This window comes from Photinus pyralis, unplaced genomic scaffold (assembly GCF_008802855.1).
Source record: "Photinus pyralis isolate 1611_PpyrPB1 unplaced genomic scaffold, Ppyr1.3 Ppyr1.4_LG2, whole genome shotgun sequence".
Lineage (NCBI taxonomy): Eukaryota > Metazoa > Arthropoda > Insecta > Coleoptera > Lampyridae > Photinus > Photinus pyralis.
The window spans coordinates 4,476,546-4,497,442 of record NW_022170403.1 but is presented as its reverse complement, the minus strand read 5'-3'; the positions used below and the strand labels follow the sequence as shown (position 1 = coordinate 4,497,442).

General features: G+C 37.0%; 2 protein-coding genes across 2 annotated transcripts in view; both read left to right on the top strand.

The window, feature by feature from the left end:
- Nucleotides 1–2,823: 2,823 nt before the first annotated feature.
- The window catches only part of LOC116163294 (serine protease snake-like), a 31,411-nt gene continuing 13,337 nt past the window's right edge, over nucleotides 2,824–20,897 (top strand). Inside the window, exon 1 of the mRNA XM_031477172.1 lies at nucleotides 2,824–2,920. Within this exon, the coding sequence (XP_031333032.1) occupies nucleotides 2,848–2,920 (73 nt within the window). The 5' untranslated portion in view covers nucleotides 2,824–2,847. The remainder of the gene's footprint in view (nucleotides 2,921–20,897) is intronic.
- LOC116163295 lies at nucleotides 17,318–18,447 on the top strand. Its single transcript, XM_031477174.1, has 2 exons — nucleotides 17,318–17,969; nucleotides 18,025–18,447. The coding sequence occupies exons 1-2, from the start codon at nucleotides 17,391–17,393 to the stop codon at nucleotides 18,091–18,093; spliced, it is 648 nt and encodes a 215-aa protein (XP_031333034.1). The 5' UTR covers nucleotides 17,318–17,390; the 3' UTR covers nucleotides 18,094–18,447.

Genomic DNA, 20,897 nt, shown 5'->3' with positions numbered 1-20,897 from the left:
TAAATTTGTGTTAATCGTTCATGTGAAGATTTCATTTTTTTTGTATTTTGGTTAATAAACAATAATTTTCCTTGTGGGTCAATTATTGACTCTTTTTATACTGAAGTTACCTTTCCTAATTCCGGTGGCTCTAGATAAAATTGTTGGTGGAATTAGGTCGCGCCTGAAAGACTTGAATCGAAGCACCAGTAAGTATTAGCAAAGAGTACCCGTATTAGTAGCGGAGATTTACTTGGAATCTTTTGTAATGATATGTTGTCAAAGTTTTTAATTCACTTACCTACTACCCTGAGTAAGAGCATATCTTTCTACGCTGTTAACTATTTAGCTAACGGAGCTAGCTGGCCGATTAGCGGCGTGTGTTTATTTCAAATTGCACTTGGTATTTTATAGTGCCCTGCATTCTAAGCTTGCGCGTTATACCCCCCTCCACCCCGTACTTTGATAAGATGACAGAAAGAAGAGCAGTATAGTTGGTAGAAAACGGTTCCTTTCGTTGAGCTTGAGACCTTTCATTAGAATACCATGAAGGGTAGAACATGTGTTTACCCCCCTAAAGTTCAAATTGGCACCACTAAAGGTCTGAGACTAATTGGTTATCGTATGTAAAAGTTATGCACGTTTTACTTTCAAAAACAGCATCTCGGGAAATAACTCGTGGGGAGCCCCCTTTTAGACAGCGAAATTTGTTGCCCGTCTGGCACACCTAACACCTTCAAAATATAGGCTATCTGCTGCAAAAAATTCCAGGACTCTAGTACCATTCCCCTAGAAGTAGTTCGAAACGGTAGAAGTGGGCCGGACGGATGGACGGACGGACGGACAAAACACAAACAATAGCACTTTTTTTTTTAATTCTTAAAAAATGCGCTAAAAATACTATAAGAAACGCGTGTATAATTGGCCTTTAAAGCACTTGCAACGTTGAAAGGTATCGATATGCCAGCTATTCAGTGCCGAGTATCGGGTATTATTTGGTTGCCGGTGGAAAACAATTCGAGCGCCGATTGTAATCTTATACGTTTGTATCTGATTTGAATAAATTTGTTGATTTAGAAACAATTTCTACAGTACTGTGGTAAATGATTCGCGAGGAAGCTATAACTGAAACGCGCAATTTTTTTTCTATTTCCTCCAATAAAGGCAATATTATTATTAATTTATTATTATACGTTTTCGCTATGGCCCATTTTAAATAACTCAACGCCTTTACATTGTCGTATCAAAACACCCTGTATACTATTTGCGCATGCGCAATGGCAACTTTCTTATTTATGAAAGCAGTTAAATCAAATATCATGTGTAGGCACTTTGAATGAAACTAAAACTAATACCGGTTTCAAAATTACTGTTAACGCATTCTGTATGCTTTATTTATTAAGGTATTTGATGAAATTTCTAATATAGACAATGCACAATGCTATTTACGAAAACATTTAAAAAAAGTTTCATATGTAGACACTTCGAATGAAAGTAAAACTAATGCCCATTTCAAAATTTGTTTTTATTTGTACACGCTAGAAAACATATTTTTAGTACGTTTTTCCTTACTTGTGGATACTAAATAGAATTATTTCAATATTTTCTCAGCTTCCACAACTTCACTATAAATCTGGATTGAATAATTTCCTGAAAACAAAAGTTAACAGGAGGTTGAAAATCAGCATGTAAAATCATATGGCCAGTCTTAAACAAAAAAAACTCACTGTATACGGTTTCGTCATGGAATAAACGGTATTATTATGGTCGGTGTTTCTCAGGTCTAGCCTAGTTAACTAATCGCACGGATTAAAATCAAGTACCTAACGATTAGTGTCTGTGTCTGTACGCCGCTCGTCTGGTCAAGTTTTGTTGAGTCCTAAATTTTATAATTTAATAAATAACAGTAATTAAATTTTTAAAAAAAACACACATTAAAGAAAATAGGAATAGTATGTAATTCATACTTAACAAAATAGCTATTGATGGCCACAATAGCCAACGCTATTTAAAAAAAGTTTAGCAATTTCATAAGTGGCGTTGATTTATTATGTGTGTTTGTTTGGCTTTGCGTTTGGGTTGAATGCGAGTAGAGTGTGATAACGTGGTGTGTTTCTGAGAAGAAAGAGTTTTGTGTTTTTTAACTGCTCGGACGTGTAACTATTATTATTATTATTATCGGTGTTTCTTGTGAGAACTCAGGTCTAGCCTGGTTAACTAATCGCACGGATTAAAATCAAGTAACGATTAGTGTCTGTGTCTGTGTCTGGTGAAGTTATGTAGGGTCATTAAAAAAAAAAAAAAAAAAAAAAAATCACACACGTACATTGGACATCTAGGGATAATGTAATTCGTACTTACCAACATACCTATTGATGTTATTATTATTATTATTATTATTATTATTATTATCGGTGACTAAAGCCTTGCCTTAAATGAGATGAGTCTTTAAGGACATTTGTAAAGGATTTTTTTAAGAATTATAATGGGCCTTTAAAGAGCTTTCACAATCATTTCCGAACTTTCAAACTCTCAAATCCGAAGAACATTTAAGCAACAAAAGAAGCTCTTTAAACGGGCCACCTACAGCCTGGAGGAGAGATCCTAGATACTTTACGCTTGCTAAGTAAACGTACTGAAAAACGTGCCATATTTAATCCAATAAATGTGCCACAACGCGGTTACCTCGAAGTAAATCAATTGAGAGAAGCTTATAGGTAGTACAAAGCACTTGAAATAAATAACGACTATCTTTGGTACCTATCGAATCATCGGTATATTTCCCCCTTCCCAAACTCTAAACGCAAAACAAGACCTCAAGTTGGTTTTTCTATTTAATAATAGTACTTGAAGAAGAAAGACGAAGTAATGGTGCTTAGTTTTTTTTTAGTTTTCCAATTTTTAGTGTTGTTGCATTACGGAATTTGTCAGCTGGGTGTAGGCAAGTTGTTTTTTTAAAAATTTCTATTACTTAATCAGAACTTTGCGTGTTTGTGAAGAGGTAGGTAGGTACTTACGTGCTTACTTCTACGTGAATTTATTGCGATAGTGTACGTAATTGTTTTTAGGAACGCAAAGTAAGTACAACTCTATTGCATTTTTTAATTATAGATTATAATTAGTTAATTACCTACCGAGTATCACTAGTCATAGGTCACGAATTTCTTAGTAGTAGTTGTGGTTCATCATTAATCATTATTCACTAGTATACGAGTAGATATTTTGTAATAGGTGTAACAGTAGGTGGGCTTTTGCGCTCATTTTGGCTTTAGAGTGCATTTCATTGTAGTAGTGTCTTCCACAGGAAATAAATAATGCTAATTGACGGCAGAGTATAAACGCACGAGTAGTCATAAATCAGATACTTCTTCAGTAATAATGGTCAATTTATAAATCAACTGGCATTTATAGGTTTATATTGTTAGAAAATGGATTCGTGATTTACTTTTAACGATGTCATGTAATCTAATGGCCTTCTAATAATTACCAAAACCAACAGGATTGCAAAACTGGTTAGTATAGTAGGTATACCATTATGTAGGGTACGACTAAGGTAGACAAAATCACGAAAGTCCTACAGACGGACCACGGACGTTTTTGTACGCTTTATGTAAGTGCATTCAAAAACGCGCATATAATAGGTACAAAATCCTGAATGTGTATCCACAAGAACGTCGCGTTTTTTTATTGAATGCACAATCATTTTGAATGACGCTCCTGATTTCTGCCGACGACAAAAATTTTGAGCGTGCACACTGCACACAAGTATAGTTTCAATGGCTGTAAATTGTGCGTTGCACATCACTAGCGTCGTAGATTATCAGGTAAGCTGCAGTGCTTTTATGTGTTATATTAATTTGATTTGCTTATTTCCTTTTTTAGTAATGTCTGATTGTAGAACACTGTCCCGCGAATCCCTGCGAGAATGTATTGAATTAAGTAATTCGAAGCAAAGAGTTATACTCTTTGTTCGAAGTGACCTCTTGTTACCCGATCTTAAAACTACTCCCTCTGTTATCTTGCAACAAGGATTTATGAATATATGCATGACATCATATTTACCGACGCGTCAAAATCTGGAAATGGAGTAGGATGTGCGATCCTTAAATCATATAAACATGGATAGAGGCGATAGAGCTATTAGTGCAGCGGAGAGCCGGCTCTAAATCGCTTATTTGAGGTAGTTTTTTTTTTTCGGAGTAGAAAGAATTGGGACCCACACCATTTTGTTCAGAAATGTTTGAACCTTCAGAATCTCGCTTTACGACATTTTCCCGTGGTCCTGACAAAAGTTATAGGCCGCTAAAGTTGAACTTTACTCATTTTCGCGCGCGCGACTAGACCACCGAAAGTATTTATTTTCTCAGCAACTAAGCGATATACATCAATCATTCCTTTTGTAAAATGAAAGTACATTTATAGCAGAATCTAAAGCATTCATATTTACCTACCTTGTTATGCACAGTTTTTAGAAAAATTACCGTCAACTTCCAAAATTCGTGTAGCAGATGAAAAGTGCGCACTTTGAACTCTCATAACTTTTTATTTCACGATATCGATTTCCAATATTTATAGCTCATTCGATGCTCCAAAGCATTGTGATTATTTTATTTTCTATAACATTACCGTGAATTTTTCATAATAAAAAAGTTACGGTCATTTAAGTAAAAACCTACCGACCTCGCCGAGTCGGGAGTCGCGAGTGAGACGGAGAGGGAAGGATAGTCAGCAGCGTTCGCGCAACAAGGAGCGATGCGTAAGAGGTTCTACTTTACTAAGAAATTTCTCTCCGAATACCAAAATAAGCTATTTAGGCCGTTTACAAATGCATTCCGCCGGGTTGCATTGTAAAATCTCAAACTAGTATATTAAGATACAAGTGTATAATCAAGTCTTTAAAGCACGCGCAACGAGTTTAAGGGCACGACGCAAAGCGGAGTGCCTTTAACGTTGCAAGTGCTTTAAAGATCAATTATACACGTGTATCTTATAGTATTTTTTATTATACCTGCAGTATAATTTAAAAATAGGAAATACAATGAAGTCATATTGACGTTATACTCGAATACATGTCTAATTAAGTGGGCTGGGTGTTCGTAATTTCACGATTGCCATGGAAATGTCACTTGACGTTTGCTTATAAAAATCATCGTCTTTGTGAATTAAACGATTTCCGTTGAAAAAGATAATACACCGTCCATTAAATCGATTGTTGTAAAATCTAAACAAACGTTGGTAGGTGTAAAATCCAACTCCAGTAAAGCCTATTATAAAGAATATGAAGAGTTGTTTCCATGGATGAATAGGAAGTTACTTACGAATACAGTCTTAAATGCATCCATAATGCTGGCATATATGAAGGAAATGTCAAAGGTATTTAAATCTTCTATATTTTGGTGCATTCATTCAAAACTTTAAAGCAATGCTGCGATTAAAAAGTGGAACAGATTTGGAAGCATACCCTAAATTACGCGCGTTTGTGAAAGCTTCAACCAAAGGATAGGTACAAAAGCCAAAGAAATGTTCTGCATTTACAGAAAGCGACCTAAGAGGATTTTTTATTTCATCCAGATGACAGTTTCAAAAGTCATACTTGAAGTATCGTTACTTAGCAACTTTAAAGCACGTGTGTTTTAAAGGCCCTTTTTCGCACGCATTTGAGTGTTTAAAACGGAGATTGTGATTCAGGTATAATAAAAAATTCATTAACTCCATGTATTCGTTTAGGAGCCACCCCCAAAAAAGTGGTAAAGTTTCCATTTCTCCTTTAATTTTTTTCTCAGCAACAGTTACAGAGACTGGTGGTAAGTCTTTGAATAGGTTTTGCTGTATGCCCTTTCCGGTTTTGCAAATCATTTTTCAAAATTCCTACCACAAAAGGGCACACCCCTCAATAGGGGTGCGAAAAAATGTTGATTTCGACGAAATTTGGTATCTGGTGGTTTTTAAATATAAAAATCACGAATCTGAATTAGTTTTTGCAAATTCGAAAAAAATAATTCCACTGAAATTCTTGGCCGGACAACGAAAATTGACAAAATTCCATGAAGTTTGTTGTGTAGGTACATACGGTACAAAATTGTTGAACAGTTTTTCTTAAGGTCATTTTGCAAACAAAAGTTACACTCATTTGCAAATTGGTCTTTCGGGTCAGAAAATGTTCTCCGACAGTGGCATAACAAGTACAGTAAACGTCATTATTACATATTCTGCTAAGGGTGTCTACCTACCTTTCACAAAAATTTGTCAAATAAAAAATGATAATTTTTTCACAGCGAGCATTAATAACTTCGACATTAATAAGGAAACAGTCACAGAATAAGAATAAGTAGGCCATATTCTGTGAAAACCGACGAAAAAAATTCAACGCACAGTCCTTTTTCAGAAGCGAGATACATCGGCAGAAGAAATCCAAATTCCTCGTTTACCTATCACTAGATAACGACCAGATAACTGACTTTAACAGCCTAAGTTCATGCTGATAATCCTAAGTAAGTTCCGGTATCTACCATTCAATATACATATGTATGCCGTTTTTGAATTCTCCACCAACGAGCTACAATACCATCCTAACCATCGTCTAGTGAAATCAAAAAACAAGCCTGAATCTTTGGGACAAAATCATACCGTTGTCACTGCTGATCTTGCAATATACAGCACAGCACAAGAGATACCTAATGTGGAGTAACCCCCAACATTTACAGGGAAAAGTGCCTATTTGTACCTATTTCACCAAAGAACTGATATACATGGAGTTAATGAATTGTTTGAAATTTTACAATGCAACTCGGCGGAATGCATTTGTAAACGGCCTAAATAGCTAGTTTTGGTATTCGGAGAGAAATTTTTTAGTAAAGTAGAACCCGAGGTAGAACCTCTTACGCATCGCTCCTTGTTTAGCGAACGCTGCTGACTATCCTTCCCTCTCCGTCTCACTCGCGACTCCCGACTCGGCGAGGTCGGTAGGTTTTTACTTAAATGACCGTAACTTTTTTATTATGAAAAATTCACGGTAATGTTATAGAAAATAAAATAATCACAATGCTTTGGAGCATCGAATGAGCTATAAATATTGGAAATCGATATCGTGAAATAAAAAGTTATGAGAGTTCAAAGTGCGCACTTTTCATCTGCTACACGAATTTTGGAAGTTGACGGTCATTTTTCTAAAAACTGTGCATAACAAGGTAGGTAAATTGAATGCTTTAGATTCTGCTATAAATGTACTTTCATTTTACAAAAGGAATGATTGATGTATATCGCTTAGTTGCTGAGAAAATAAATACTTTCGGTGGTCTAGTCGCGCGCGCGAAAATGAGTAAATTTCAACTTTAGCGGCCTATAACTTTTGTCAGGACCACGGGAAAATATCGTAAAGCGAGATTCTGAAGGTTCAAACATTTCTGAACAAAATGGTGTGGGTCCCAATTCTTTCTACTCCGAAAAATTTTTTTGAACGATTTCGCGGCTCTCTCCGCTGCACTATATGGCTATCTCATAAGCTCTACTAAAAGACAACCGTCGCCAACATTACAAGTTACAACGTGCATTTTTATGCCTATCATCTTTTACTATTAGTAAGTTGTAATGTATTTATCCTTTGCCGGGTTGATTGTAAAAGTGCGCAAGCTTGGCGATGGTACGGACGTTTATCCGTTTGACATCGTATATTCGCAAACAGCTGTTTTTGTTGTTTAACCTTGCTTGACTTTACATGGTTATATTTGAAACTAAACTTTTAATACAGTTCTGTACCACTAAATTGTCCTATAAAGATGTATTTATTCATGTATTGAGAACCTTTTTTACCCAAAATAATAAATATTGCATTGTTTATTAACATTGTGAGGTTAAAGATTTGAATTTTCTGATTGGTTACTAACACTGAAACTGTGCATGGAATAACAACATATAAAATGTACGTCGACAAGAGAGATTCAGCACAAAAGTATGTAGAATCTTGAATCAGAACATGTTGGCGACTAGTGTAATTGCATCGCTCCATCCATGGTTATATGATCTAAGGTGCGATCGCCTCGCAGTTCGCGAATAAATGGATCTTGAATCCAGAGTCGTCCATAGGATCCGCAGAAAGATATGCCATCTAGAAAGCTCTTCAGCCAGCGGTTCCTCGATGTCTGCTGAGCAAAAGATTTATCATTGCAAGCGATTAAATTTACTAATAAACACCGTAAAATGACTCCGACAATGTTTTAACAAAAATAACCCAATAAGAACTGTGGAACTTATAAACAACAAAATATATTCATTATTTTCATTTGGGTCCCAGAACCTTCGACCATTTAAACCTGGACTGCTAGCGTTGTAGGTCTATGATAATATCTAATATAAAACAACATCTGCAGCGCCATCACTGGGTATGACTAAAATAAGAACTAAATCTGAGGCGCTAAATATGAAATTTGCAAGGACAAGTATATCCACACAAAATATTTACACAATAACTGTAACTTTATACCAGACGAATTAATTTATATAATAAATAAATTTGAAGTAGATATAATTTTTGATTTTTGGATAGTGATAACAATAGATCGTGGAATAAGTTTATATTTAACAAATGTACATGAACACTTAAAATTAAATCTCGTAAAATTGACGTGTGTCAAATTTCGTTTTACAAAAAGCACAAATGCCTTGTGATGGCGCTTCTGATGTTGGCTTCATACATTTTGACTTGCAAGCAATCCAGTTATTTTTTCATCCAAACCCAGAACACGCGAAAGGCCTCCAAGCACCTCTATATATGAGCACACTATAATGTTACACTTATCTTATTGCACATAGTTGACGATTGTCCGGCACATATAACCGCCAAAGGGTACGCTTGACTACTTAAAATTAATCAATAGGTAATTGTACCACAAAATATAACACTGCAGTAACAAAACGTGTAATCTAAGAATAAGTACAAATTAGAGATGACAAATAGACGAAAAGACCTCAGTAGTCGAAGTCACAAACCTAAAAAAAGATCATGTCGGAGGCTATCACCATTCCTTTTGTCGGTACCCACTTCCGACGTTCCGTTCACCCGCAATTCGCTAATGAAGTTTTGCCTCCACCATCAGTAACATGTCGGGGGTTACCACATTCCCTTTGTTGGTATCCGACTTCCGACGTCCCGTTGACCCCCAACTTGCATTTTGGTGAACATTCGTTAAAAAACCATTCACATAGCACTCAATTTTTGGGGCACTTCACTTCTCATAGGTCGAGCTTCTATTGGCGACACGAGAAAGAGAGACCGTGATTCGAGCTCTAAGAAACTTTTGGGTGCTCAAAGTAGACTACTCCTCGAAGACGCCTTGCAAAGTTGTGCGCGTTTATAAGATCTTTCCTACGATACCCATTTGAAAGCAATCGGATTAAAACGTAGAAGAAGATAGGAAAAAACTGAAAAACCACCACATTAGCACATATAATACGCTCGGGAAGGGAGGTAGTCGACTTTGGGTACCCAAAAGTTTCTTAGTATTTTGTGGAGGGTTCTTAGCGAAATCCACCAAAATGCGAGTTGCGGGTGAACGGGACGTCGGGAGTGGTTGCCCCCGTGCCCAGATCTTATTGGTGGTGGAATCAAAACTAGCTAAAGCTAATAGAATACTGATCCGCCACACAAAGATGCGCTGAAGTCCCTTCGATCCTCGAGATCGTTTACAATGTTGTATCGCCCTCTGCCCGCCTGTCTCTCCGGGTGCATGATCACTTTTGTATTTACGCAATACAGATTTGCTATTTGATAAGATATTTAAATGAAATTTTGCATATAGGCACCTCCCATAAAGGTAAAACTAATGCCTAACCAAAAAAAATTTTAGCGTACGCGTAATCCAATTTGTTTGTGCTAAGATATTTAAATGAAATCTTCTATACAGGGTGGTGACTTGCGTAACGCATCATAGGGATTTCAATGTAAAATTCATAACATGCGATTATTGGCTCTCCAAATTATTTTAGAGCAAAAATGTATTAAGATTTTTTGTAGAAAACATTTTTTACGCCAATCAACCGTATTAGTTTTCAATTTTTTGCATACTAAAGACGGAAAATTGGAGAAATAAACCCCCATCATTTTCAATAATCTGCGATGCCATGGAATTTTCTAAAATAAAAAGATATCCAGTTATCAATGAGCAGCAGTTCGAAATGGATTTTATGATCGACTTGGTTACTGTCTTGCAGTTAATGGTGACTTATTCGAACATTTATTGTAAATTGTTATATATAATTATATAAAGAGCATCTAAAAAAGCGGCAAAGAACCTTGGTGTGACCCTAGGGGTTAATTGTATTTGACCCATTTTTAAATAGCTTGTTACATGTGGTAGGGGAGCGAAGGGTAATCACGAACAGCGGCTAATGGCGAACATCCATTTGTATCTTGCAGTGCCAACTATTGGCATTTACATACAGTTAAATATAAAAGAAAATGCTATGACAAGTTGGTCGGTACAGCGCAAAGGAACCTAGCTTCCCGTTTATGAGAGTTATGGCGATTTGTGAATTTGTATATGCTTTGTTATTAAAACGTTTTATGCAAAATTAAGGTAAGTTAGCTTTGTATTTTGGAATTTTAAAATTCTTTATGGACAGTTATATTATATTAGGAAACCGTTTTTAGTAATTTGGTCTTTCTTTATATTGAATTCGCTGTTCTAAATATAATACTTTTTGATAGAATTTGATTTGTTTTATAGCAGACATTCCATCGCATGACGGATATTGGCGTAGTTTTGTTATCAAATTCCATGGCATCACAGATTATTGAAAAAGATGGGGGTTTATTTTTCCAATTTTCCGTCTTTAGTATGCAAAAAAACTAATACGGTTGATTGGCGTAAAAAATTTTTTTCTACAAAAAATCAATACATTTTTGCTCTAAAATAATTTGGAGAGCCAATAATCGCATGTAATGAATTTTACATTGAAATCCCTATGATGCGTTACGCAAGTCACCACCCTGTATACGCACCTCGAAGGAAGCTAAAACTAATACCAAAATCAAATAAATTTGTTTTGCGCATGCGCAATCCGTTCCGACTAAAAATACGGAAAACAATTATTGTGCATGCCCAGACCGGATTTTTATGACTTTAGCAGAAGTTGCATCTTACAAATAGGAAATGAATTAGGGTTACCACATTCATCGCGTTGAATTCCGGGACACCATCCCGCCGTAGTAAGCCAAAATTATGACCGGGTAAAAATATACCATTTTCAAAAATTTATTGGATTGATACCTCCTTTGTAGTTTTCTAATTTTGGCAAAAATTGTTGTTTGTTGTTGGTAGATTTTTTAATTGTTATTATATTTAATTTTTTTAATGTAATCCCATTATATATTTTTAACGCATAAAATAACGCAACAGTAAAACTGTTTTAATAACAGGAGCTTGGTGCGATTGGTTGAATTGCTCCATTATAACGTACATGTTAACGTCACGATCCTGATGCGATCCAGGGTTGTGACTATTTCATTTGGTTTGTGCAGTGTCGCCACTATTTGGGTTTGGGCAAGTGTAAATTTTGAATTTTTATTCAAGATTTATATGTATGAAAAAACCAGGATCCGGGACAGTGCAGCTAATTCCGGGCCAAACTTTTCTAATAAAACATTAAATAATTATTCAAAACTAAAATGATGCGTGATATAACAGCCATATATTATTTCGCTTTAGGATTTCTAAGATAATTTCGTGATGAGTTTTATCAGGTCTTCCTTTAACTATTGTCAATTGTTTTTTAATTACTTACATATTTATTTATGTCCACGATCGTATACACATTACGCAGATCTGGAACCCTGTTGTTTGAGATGAGGCTCGTGTCATCGGATTCGTACATCCTTGTTCGGCTACCAGATGGCGTATGGATCGAAAGTATGTTGCTAGGATTAGAGGCCATTTTGACTAATACCTTAGTGTAAAGAATAGAATAATACCCGGTATTAGTCAATGGCCATATCGTATAGCCAAAACGAGTACAAGGTGGGAATACACCAAGCAAATTGTTGTGCAACAGTCAGCCGCGTAGCGAGACGAAAATGAACCCGTGACGGAGGTGGGTTATGATATGCCGCCCCCGGTTTTTGCAATCATTCCCTGCTGAAGACAATTTATTTTGCAAATGTAGTATAATAATAGTATATAGTATATACTGCCGAGCCGAGTGCCGACTGCGTAATGCGGCAAGCGGCTACTGGCCGGCAGGCGGCAATGCCGCCCGGGGCGGACCGCCCCCGTCACGCTACGCGGCTGGCAACAGTTGAAATCTCAGGCGGCGGATTTATAAAAGTTGGAATCAAAACACTTGTGCCACGCTATGTGCCTCAATTTGAAGGGCGCTTGTGTTGATAAATAGCCCAAGAGTGTAGCCCCCAAATGTATACAATAATAGATTTTCTTTACAAGTTTAAAATGTTTTATTTCAAAACGTCTGCTACTTTCTGGACAATCCTCGTAATTGACCAAAATGTGCGATTTTTATTAATCACAGTGACAATACATATTACATACATATATGTAAGCGGAACTTCGTGAAACATGAAAACATCCCGTTTTATTACGGCTCGCTAAGGCAGCTTTATTATACCAAGGAGTGCGCGAAGGAGCGCGGCCAGCATATGAGAACTTCGTACGCGACATCCAAGAAGGACGGTCGATAAATAGAGCAATGTATCGAGCCATTGTTACTGTTCAATAAACGCCCATTGTAAATTGTCGTATAGTGTTTAATTTAGGGGTGTAATACGGATAATACCCCTAATCTTTTATACCGTTAGTGAATCTTTTACATATATACCTTTCTTATTATATTTCAGGAGTTATTCAATTGGTTAGTGAACTAAACAAATTCCAAAGTCCGTCGATTTGCAAGAATGATCGGGACAATTTTTGGAAAAGGTTGTCTTAGGGTTCCACCATCTGTAAAAAAAATTAAGAACGCTCTGTGAGTCACCCAGTTTGAAAGACCAAGCATCGTTTTGTAATAGTTATTTACATTATTAGTGCGGGAACAGTTATTTTGCAGATGAGCGCGAAGTTTGGCGGCGCGAGTGCGCAACGCGCACGAGCGACGCAACTCGCGCTTAATCAAGCAAATACTGTTCACGCACGTAACATGTATTCTATTTTTTGCACGGATTAGTTAAATCGAATTTATATAAATTCAAATCCTTTTCGCGAGATTTTTGCGACATTATAATTCTTTTGAAAAAATCAAGTCCTCTATGCCGATAAAGTAGAAATTTAGAAATTTAAAATGTCAATTTATTGTTCAAAATTCTGGTTTAAGCTTATTTTTGCCCGTGTACTACAGGGAATGATGTAAAGTGTATTTATATTTTCTTTTTTACTCTTCCATCATTCTACTTATTAGTTTATGATCCGCACTAAATAGATAATTTCGTTGAATTTTTAGGCACTAGTGCGCGAAAGTAGATAGTCAATTGTAAAATTGACGTTCCCGACGTTCGTGTTTTATTGGGAAAACGTGATTTAGAACGAAGGAGTGCAAAAATTTCTTTATGTCTTACTAACCTATCATAGCACATTTTATATCTGTGATACGCGGGCGTAAAGTGGTACTTTACCTTACCCCTAGGGCATTAAGTATCACCTGACCATAGTAACTGTTTTATACTTAATGAAACAAACCAATATTTGCAGGTCATTGAAAATTAGAAACGTCAATATTAATTGTCAATACCTACTAAATCACAAGATTGGCCTTATTTCGTATAGTTTCTGGAACTTCTTGCTCATTCACGATGAATTGAATTATTTAAAATTACGTTTGACCGTTGAGTGAAGGATCTGTTTGACGCTTATACCATTGAATTTAGATACCTAGTTATAAATTCAATGCTTATACTATGAAAGAGAGGGGACCCGTAATAGAGAGCGCGCGCGTGAAGCAAATTGCGATCATACTGCCACCACCAGTGGCGCCCGCTCGGTTATTACATTAGAAAATTACAATTTATTTATACTGCCATCATGGTACCATTATTATTATTATTAGTCAATGATGGTACGATTAACCTGTGTGTACAGTTGTCGGGCATAATATTGGGTTCTTATTTGAATAGAGACAAAAAACGCGATAGGTAAGCGTAAACATACGACTCGACTTTGATCGTTTCGGAAACTGGGTGCGCGACATAAACGCAATATTATTGAAATGAACGTGTACGTGTATGGTTGTTTAAATCGGTTTATTGCGAGGTCAACCCTTTTTAAAAGGTTTTGTATAATCAGAAGTTGTGTATTAAGTGACTTCACTGAACAAACGCTCTTAATCAGTGACTGTTAAGGTTGTTTCGGCACCCTTCAGTGTTCACAGGTAAATACCAAACCCCACAACATTCAGTTGAGCGCACTATCAGCGCGGCTATCATAGACACCTTTAACCCATCACCTTAAATTCAAATTTCAACGTGAATAAATATGATTTATAATAACACTTAATCACATTGCAATCATGTTTACTCTTTCCCAAGCTACGCCAGGCACTTCTGACAACAGGGGTGGGTTGGGGTTAAAAGATTCTACGGTACCTCTAGAAAATCAACGATACACACAAGGCTCAAGATCTTTTTCGAACGTCGTGGCCCTTTCATCGTTTCCTAAAAAGGATCAAGCTCTAATATATCCATCAATAGAAGGTTTCAATGTGAAAGACTATGTTCTTGCAACTGGAAAAATTGTCGGTCCCAAAAACGTATTGTTTGCTTCGCGTATGAGTAACAACCGCGTTTGCATATACTTATCTTCAAAAGAAACTGTTCAAAACTTTATTGAGGAATCTGGAGGAGTAAACATCAACGACATATTTGTACCTGCTAGAAAATTGATTCTACCGGCTAAACGAATTATTTTGTCAAACGTTTCACCTTGTATTCCCCACTACGTACTGGAAGACGAACTAAAAAGAATCCCTCTGCAATTGGTTTCGCCGATTTCATTTATTGGAGCGGGCATCGGACTTGATGAGTACGCTCATGTCCACAGCTTTAGGCGACAGGTCTTTATTATATCAAACCCTGACAAACCGAACGACTTCCCGTCATCCATCGTTTTAGATTATGAGGATGATCAATATAGAATCTTTCTCTCTGATGAAAAAGTGAAATGTTTTCGATGTAACGAATATGGACATATTGCTTCCAAGTGTACGCTTCCAGAAAATCAACCTTCTACACAAGATGATACAGTACGTAATAGCAGTAAAAGACCCCATCCACCAACAACTCCTTCTACCGAAGTCACATCCTTAGATCAAATAACTGAGATACACGATGATCAGGAAATTTTGAACAAGGAGAGCGACGCACGCAGTGAATCAGAAGCAAGCGAATTTTCGATCGAACAGGCAGCTGCTGAAGAAAACTTCATAGTTCCCAATAAATGTTTCCCTATTCGAACCCCAAAAAAGCGCAAAGTTGAGCAGTTGTCACCCGAAACCCATGATGAAATTCAACACCTCTGGGACGAAAATAACAAATTCTGTCTAGATTTCGTAACCTTTTCTGATTTCCTTAATCAAGTCAAAGGCAGCAGCAACCCTCTAGATGTTGCAAAAAGGTTCACGAACAATGTCGATGATCTTATAACATTGATTAAAGAAACAACTCCTTATTTTTCACAAAGATCAACAAAGGAGCGTTGCAAACGCATAATAACCAATATTAAACGAGACTTACAGAAAGAATGCAGGGTACAACAACCTGATGTAAGTCACCAGATAGGAACTCCTGAGTCCGAGCGCACACAGTCCGTTGAAAGCCTTACCTTCTAAATGAGTATGCAGAAAAATAATTTCAGAATATTTACACTCAACGCACGATAGTCCCTGGTTTGACATTATCTTGTGCTGTTTTCCATTTTGTACGAATTTGGAGATCTCCAAGGTAGTCCATTGACCAGCGATTCCAAAATTGTTGTTGTAGCTTTGATAAATACTGCCACCTGGATAATCTATTAGTGGGAATCTCCACGAAGTCAGTATTCGGTATGGCCGTAAGTCGACGACTAATAAGGAAATGAGAAGGAGTTAGTACTTGATAGTCATTAGGGGAAGAAGAAAGCGGGTAAAGAGGGCGCGAGTTAAGTAAACATTCTATTTCAACAATTACTGTTAAATACTCTTCATATGTAAGTAATGCATCGCCTAAAACCCGTTTTAGATGAAATTTAGTTGATTTTACGCCTGCTTCTGCTAGGCCATTGAAATGTGGTGATGAAGCTGGGGAAAAATGCCACTTAATCCCTTCATAAATTAAAGACTTTTTAAATTGATCTGCATTTTTGTTAAGAAATTCAAACATATTTTTTAAGTCATTATTTGCTCTTATAAAATTACTACCATTGTCACTGAATATGTTATGTGGCTTTCCTCTTCTAGATGCAAATCTTCTAAATGCAGCTAAAAATGCGTTAGTAGAGAGATCAGACACTAATTCAAGATGACATGCCTTAGTAGAAAAACATACAAATATACAAATATATGCTTTCGTTATTTTGCATCCTCGTCCTTGTCTATCTTTTAATTTAATTGGACCACAATAATCAACCGCACAATTGGTAAATGGTGGTGACGGAGTGACTCTAAACTTTGGCAACTGTGCCATTATAGGAGCAAAAGAATTTGCTGCGTGTCTACGACAAATCACGCAATTTTTTATTACTGTTTTTGCCATTTGTAATGAAACTGACTTCGCAAAACTAGAACAATGTTACAGTATCTATGAGGAACAATCTGGTGCACAACTAAACCTTTTAAAGTGTCGCGGAGTTTGGGCTGGTTCGTGGAAAGGAAGGCAAGACACTCCTCTAAACTTCAAGTGGTCATCAGACGGTATCAAAATATTAGGGGTTCCTTTAACCAATAGTGCTGAACAGGATTCGATACAAGCCTTCAACGTGCTCTGTGAAACAATCAACCTTTCATCCGAAAGATGGAAAAGAAGACTGCCATCTTTATCCCTAATCGGCAGAAAAATCGTCATTAATACATACATCGCTCCGAAGCTATATCACATCCTGCAGTGTATCACTCTTTCGAGTAAGCAACAAAAATCTTTACAGCAAAAGTTAGTTGACATTATTTGGAAAGGGAAACACTGGACTTCGCATGAAGATCTGTGTTTTCCAGTTCGGAAAGGTGGTTTGGGACTTGTGCATATCCCTTCCAAAATTAACTTAATGCGGGCGTGGCTGGGAAAACGTCTCATCACGGTAGCTGAAGATTCAAGTTGGAGGTCGATAATAGAGGAGAGTATGCAAATGGCGGATGATCTGGGACTGTCGTGGCAATGGTTTTTTTTGGATGGGAAAAGACCTAGCAGTCCCTTAGTCTCAACCTATGTACAAGAGCTTATCTCTAACATGCAAGCAATAAATTTTACATTGGAGCACTTCGACTTTCTTAAAACCCCAACCACAACGTCAACCTTAATATCACATGCCGTACCGCCTTTATTTAGTGCCAACTGGGCTAAGTGGGGTTACAAAACGATAGGCGACTTCAGGATTGGGGATAGATGGGTGGACGAAGAGGACTTACTTTTGCCTGAAAATGCCACTATGAATGTCAGGAACCAACTTATAGCCCACTACAGAAGGATTAGAGTTTTTTTCCAGGCACTGTATACCGAGCGCGATGTAAACCGCAGAAATACTCATGAAATTGTACTAAAATTTAAGTACTTTGGAGGCACCACATTAACTCTGAATAAAAGCAACAGAAGAAAGCTACAAAACCTAATCATGGCTGAGTACTTTCAAAGGACTTCCGACAAATGCTTAAGTAATCACTGGACCGAGAACGATACTAACTGGTCATCATTTTTCAACTGCTGTACATCTGGTTCAATGGCAGAAATTAGCTGGCGGTTTGAGAAAAACAGATTAGCAGATCCGACCTATCTGCTCAAAGCAAACATCAGGGTTACTGAGAACTGCCAGGTTTGCGAAAAGATCACAGCTAACGCTTGGCATATGATAATAGAATGTCCTTTAGCCAAAGAAATTTGGGGCCTTGTTATCGCATGGGCAAGTAACATCTGGCAAGGTAGAAGACTATCACTAGTTGACGCGTTATGTGGAGTAAAAGAGAACAACCGCAGTGATATTTTAATCAATTTTCTGACTAATTCTGCAAAGTTTTATATATATGTTCAATTAATCACCGCCATGAAAAACGACACGCATCCAACGTCCCTTCGGGATGGCTACCTAAAGGGCATTAAAAGCAAAATCTTAATAACTTTCTCGTGGCATAAAGGCATGAATAAAATGGACAGTTTTAAAGATCAGTGGTGCATTGGCGAAGTGCTTTGCAGTGTTAATCGGGGCGGAGAGTTAAAGTGGGGCGGAGTGTTGGATTTGTAAACACGTAAATAGTAACGTTCTGTATGTAGGGAAAAAAAATTTTTAGGTTAGGTTCAACCCCTCGTTGGTTTTATTTGTAGTAGACACAACGTTTTAATAAAATAATAATAATACTTACATAAGTATGTATATATTACCACATATACCTTTAGTAAAATTCTGCACACTCCGTTTGTGAAGCGATCAAAACTGAAAAAGGGTAAATTATAAAAGAGTATAATGTAGGTACGGTATATGTTCGTTATGCTCCAATAACACTTTGCAACACATTTCGCTTTTAATTAATGCACACATCTTTCTGGTGAAGAACCCTGCAACGTATTTAACAATTTGTTCAATATTGCAGAGTTCATGCTTTTTGAACAAACATTTATTGCATATCTTCCACTTCTATTTCATTGTTCCAGTTAATTGAAGCATTAATATTTTGTTCGTTGCTTCCTTGCGACGGACAAGTTATATAGAATAGGGATTGTATCCAGAGGAATACAACTCTCCACCCCACTATCTCACAACTCTGTTGTAATCAGCAAGCGTTTGTACTTTTGTAGGTATATGCACTTTCAAACTGCCTTGAGGTGGGGTTGTTATTCTATCCATCCCTTGATCTTTTGGAAGAAGAAAATAATTCCAGATGGTCCTGGCTTATTTTAGGATCGTTCGCAAAAAATACATTGTCGTTTCCCTATGGTGCATACTACGTGGGACACATTGAATCTTTTTCTTCCTGATATATCTGCTTGCTTGTGAATGGCAGTTAGCGCTTCTGATGTGAATCCTGGGGAACAATTGACTGATTTATACAATTTGCCGATGGTGCACACCAGTATCATACACTGTTCTGATATAATTTTCCCCTTTTGGAGACAGATCATTAGCTTATACAGTTTGCCGCTAAGTGCGGAGAACCAGGTGATCATGCACCAACAAAGTAATTAATGAACTGTAATCTATCTTGATTGATACACTTCTTATCAGTTTGGTTGTTATCATGAAGGAAAATAAAGTACAACCTTAGTAAATAATTCTTATATTGAAAACTGTACAAATAAAATAAATGTACCTATATTCTTTTCCGAGTGAATCTTGAGGGCAAACGCAGCTGATGGTTTCAGAATGGGAAATTATTTCTAAACAAAATAGCAACCATAAAATAGAATAAATGAATTGGAATACTCACAATTATACGACAACAGGCTCTGGTAATAAAGCCCTAAGCAGTTTCTTGTACTTCAGTAATAAGCTGTTGATACTATAGCAAACCGTTGACGATGACGACGGTGAATATTGAATTGAGATGTCTTCTCCCCTAACGGGTTTAATCATAACGATCTTCCTTCAGGATATCTTGTCTTTATCGAATGTGGCGGCGATCGATGTGTATTGTTTCGAACATCCATCGATGACCTCTCTCTTTTTAAGACCAAATCCTATCTGTCACATGTAAGTACAAAGGCAACATACACTGTAGTTAAACTACTCCATACAAAGTAATCAGTCGCCTAAGGGTTAGGCATCCAACCATGTACATATTTGTTACGTGATGTAACTAGATGTCACGCCGCCACTGGAATATCGCTTGCAGGTTATATCACTTGCTTACCTACTGTAATCGAGAAATTATCAATGAAAAGAAGTATAAAGCAGTATTTTATTGATGCACAATAATATAGGACAATTGTAAGGTTGTGAAAATGAAGACCTTAGAAGTGTTTTATTAACTACCATGAAGATTTAATTAAACTTAGCCAAACCAGACAACGTGCCGTTTTTTATCTTGCCTATATGAAATTATATTCCTGCTGGACAACGACCACTGCAACTTTTGCAGTTGTACGCAGAACAATTCACCACGTTTATATCACACCAGTTTTGCACACACAAACTTTATCAATAATGAAGAAATGTCAATAAATTCACACTGCCACCACGCTTTGACTGCCACCGAAAATATGGCGGTCGTCTCGAAATTCGCGTCAAATTCACGCATGCCGTGGATGCGGTATTACGGGTCCCCTCTCTTTCCTTGTCGAAGGTTTGACGTTTGGATGGTTTCAATCCTTAGACCATATAGTACATAAGTACATGGACTGCTATTCGCCCTATGCTTTCAATACAAAATGGGTGGTCACGGATCGAGGGCACTGTAGTCGTGGGTATGTGAATCTCATGGTAAACTAAAGTCGTATGAACACCACTCGGAGCAGCTTTCTAGTAACCACGTAGTACGGGAAGCTTTAAATACTCTTCATTATTTGCTATACGTCCAAAAATAAGAATAAGTTTGCTTTTTTTGGGATATCTAGGCGATTAATTAATTGACGTTTGTTAATTTATAGGTTGACAGTCTCACATCGTGTCTCATCGGACAACTTCGGACAGACTCGTTTACCCTGAAACTCACATACCCAGGCGATGTCCTTGACCATTTTTAGTTACAATTAGCAGTCCATGTACTATATGGTCTAAGTTTCAATCACATTAACAAATTCGAACCACGCA

Coding starts and splice junctions, on each gene's coding strand:
- LOC116163295 (XM_031477174.1), top strand. CDS start 17,391: ATGCAAGCAATAAATTTTACATTGGAGCACTTCGACTTTCTTAAAACC. Junction 17,970..18,024: donor GGGTTACTGAGAACTGCCAG/GTTTGCGAAAAG, acceptor AATGTCCTTTAG/CCAAAGAAATTTGGGGCCTT.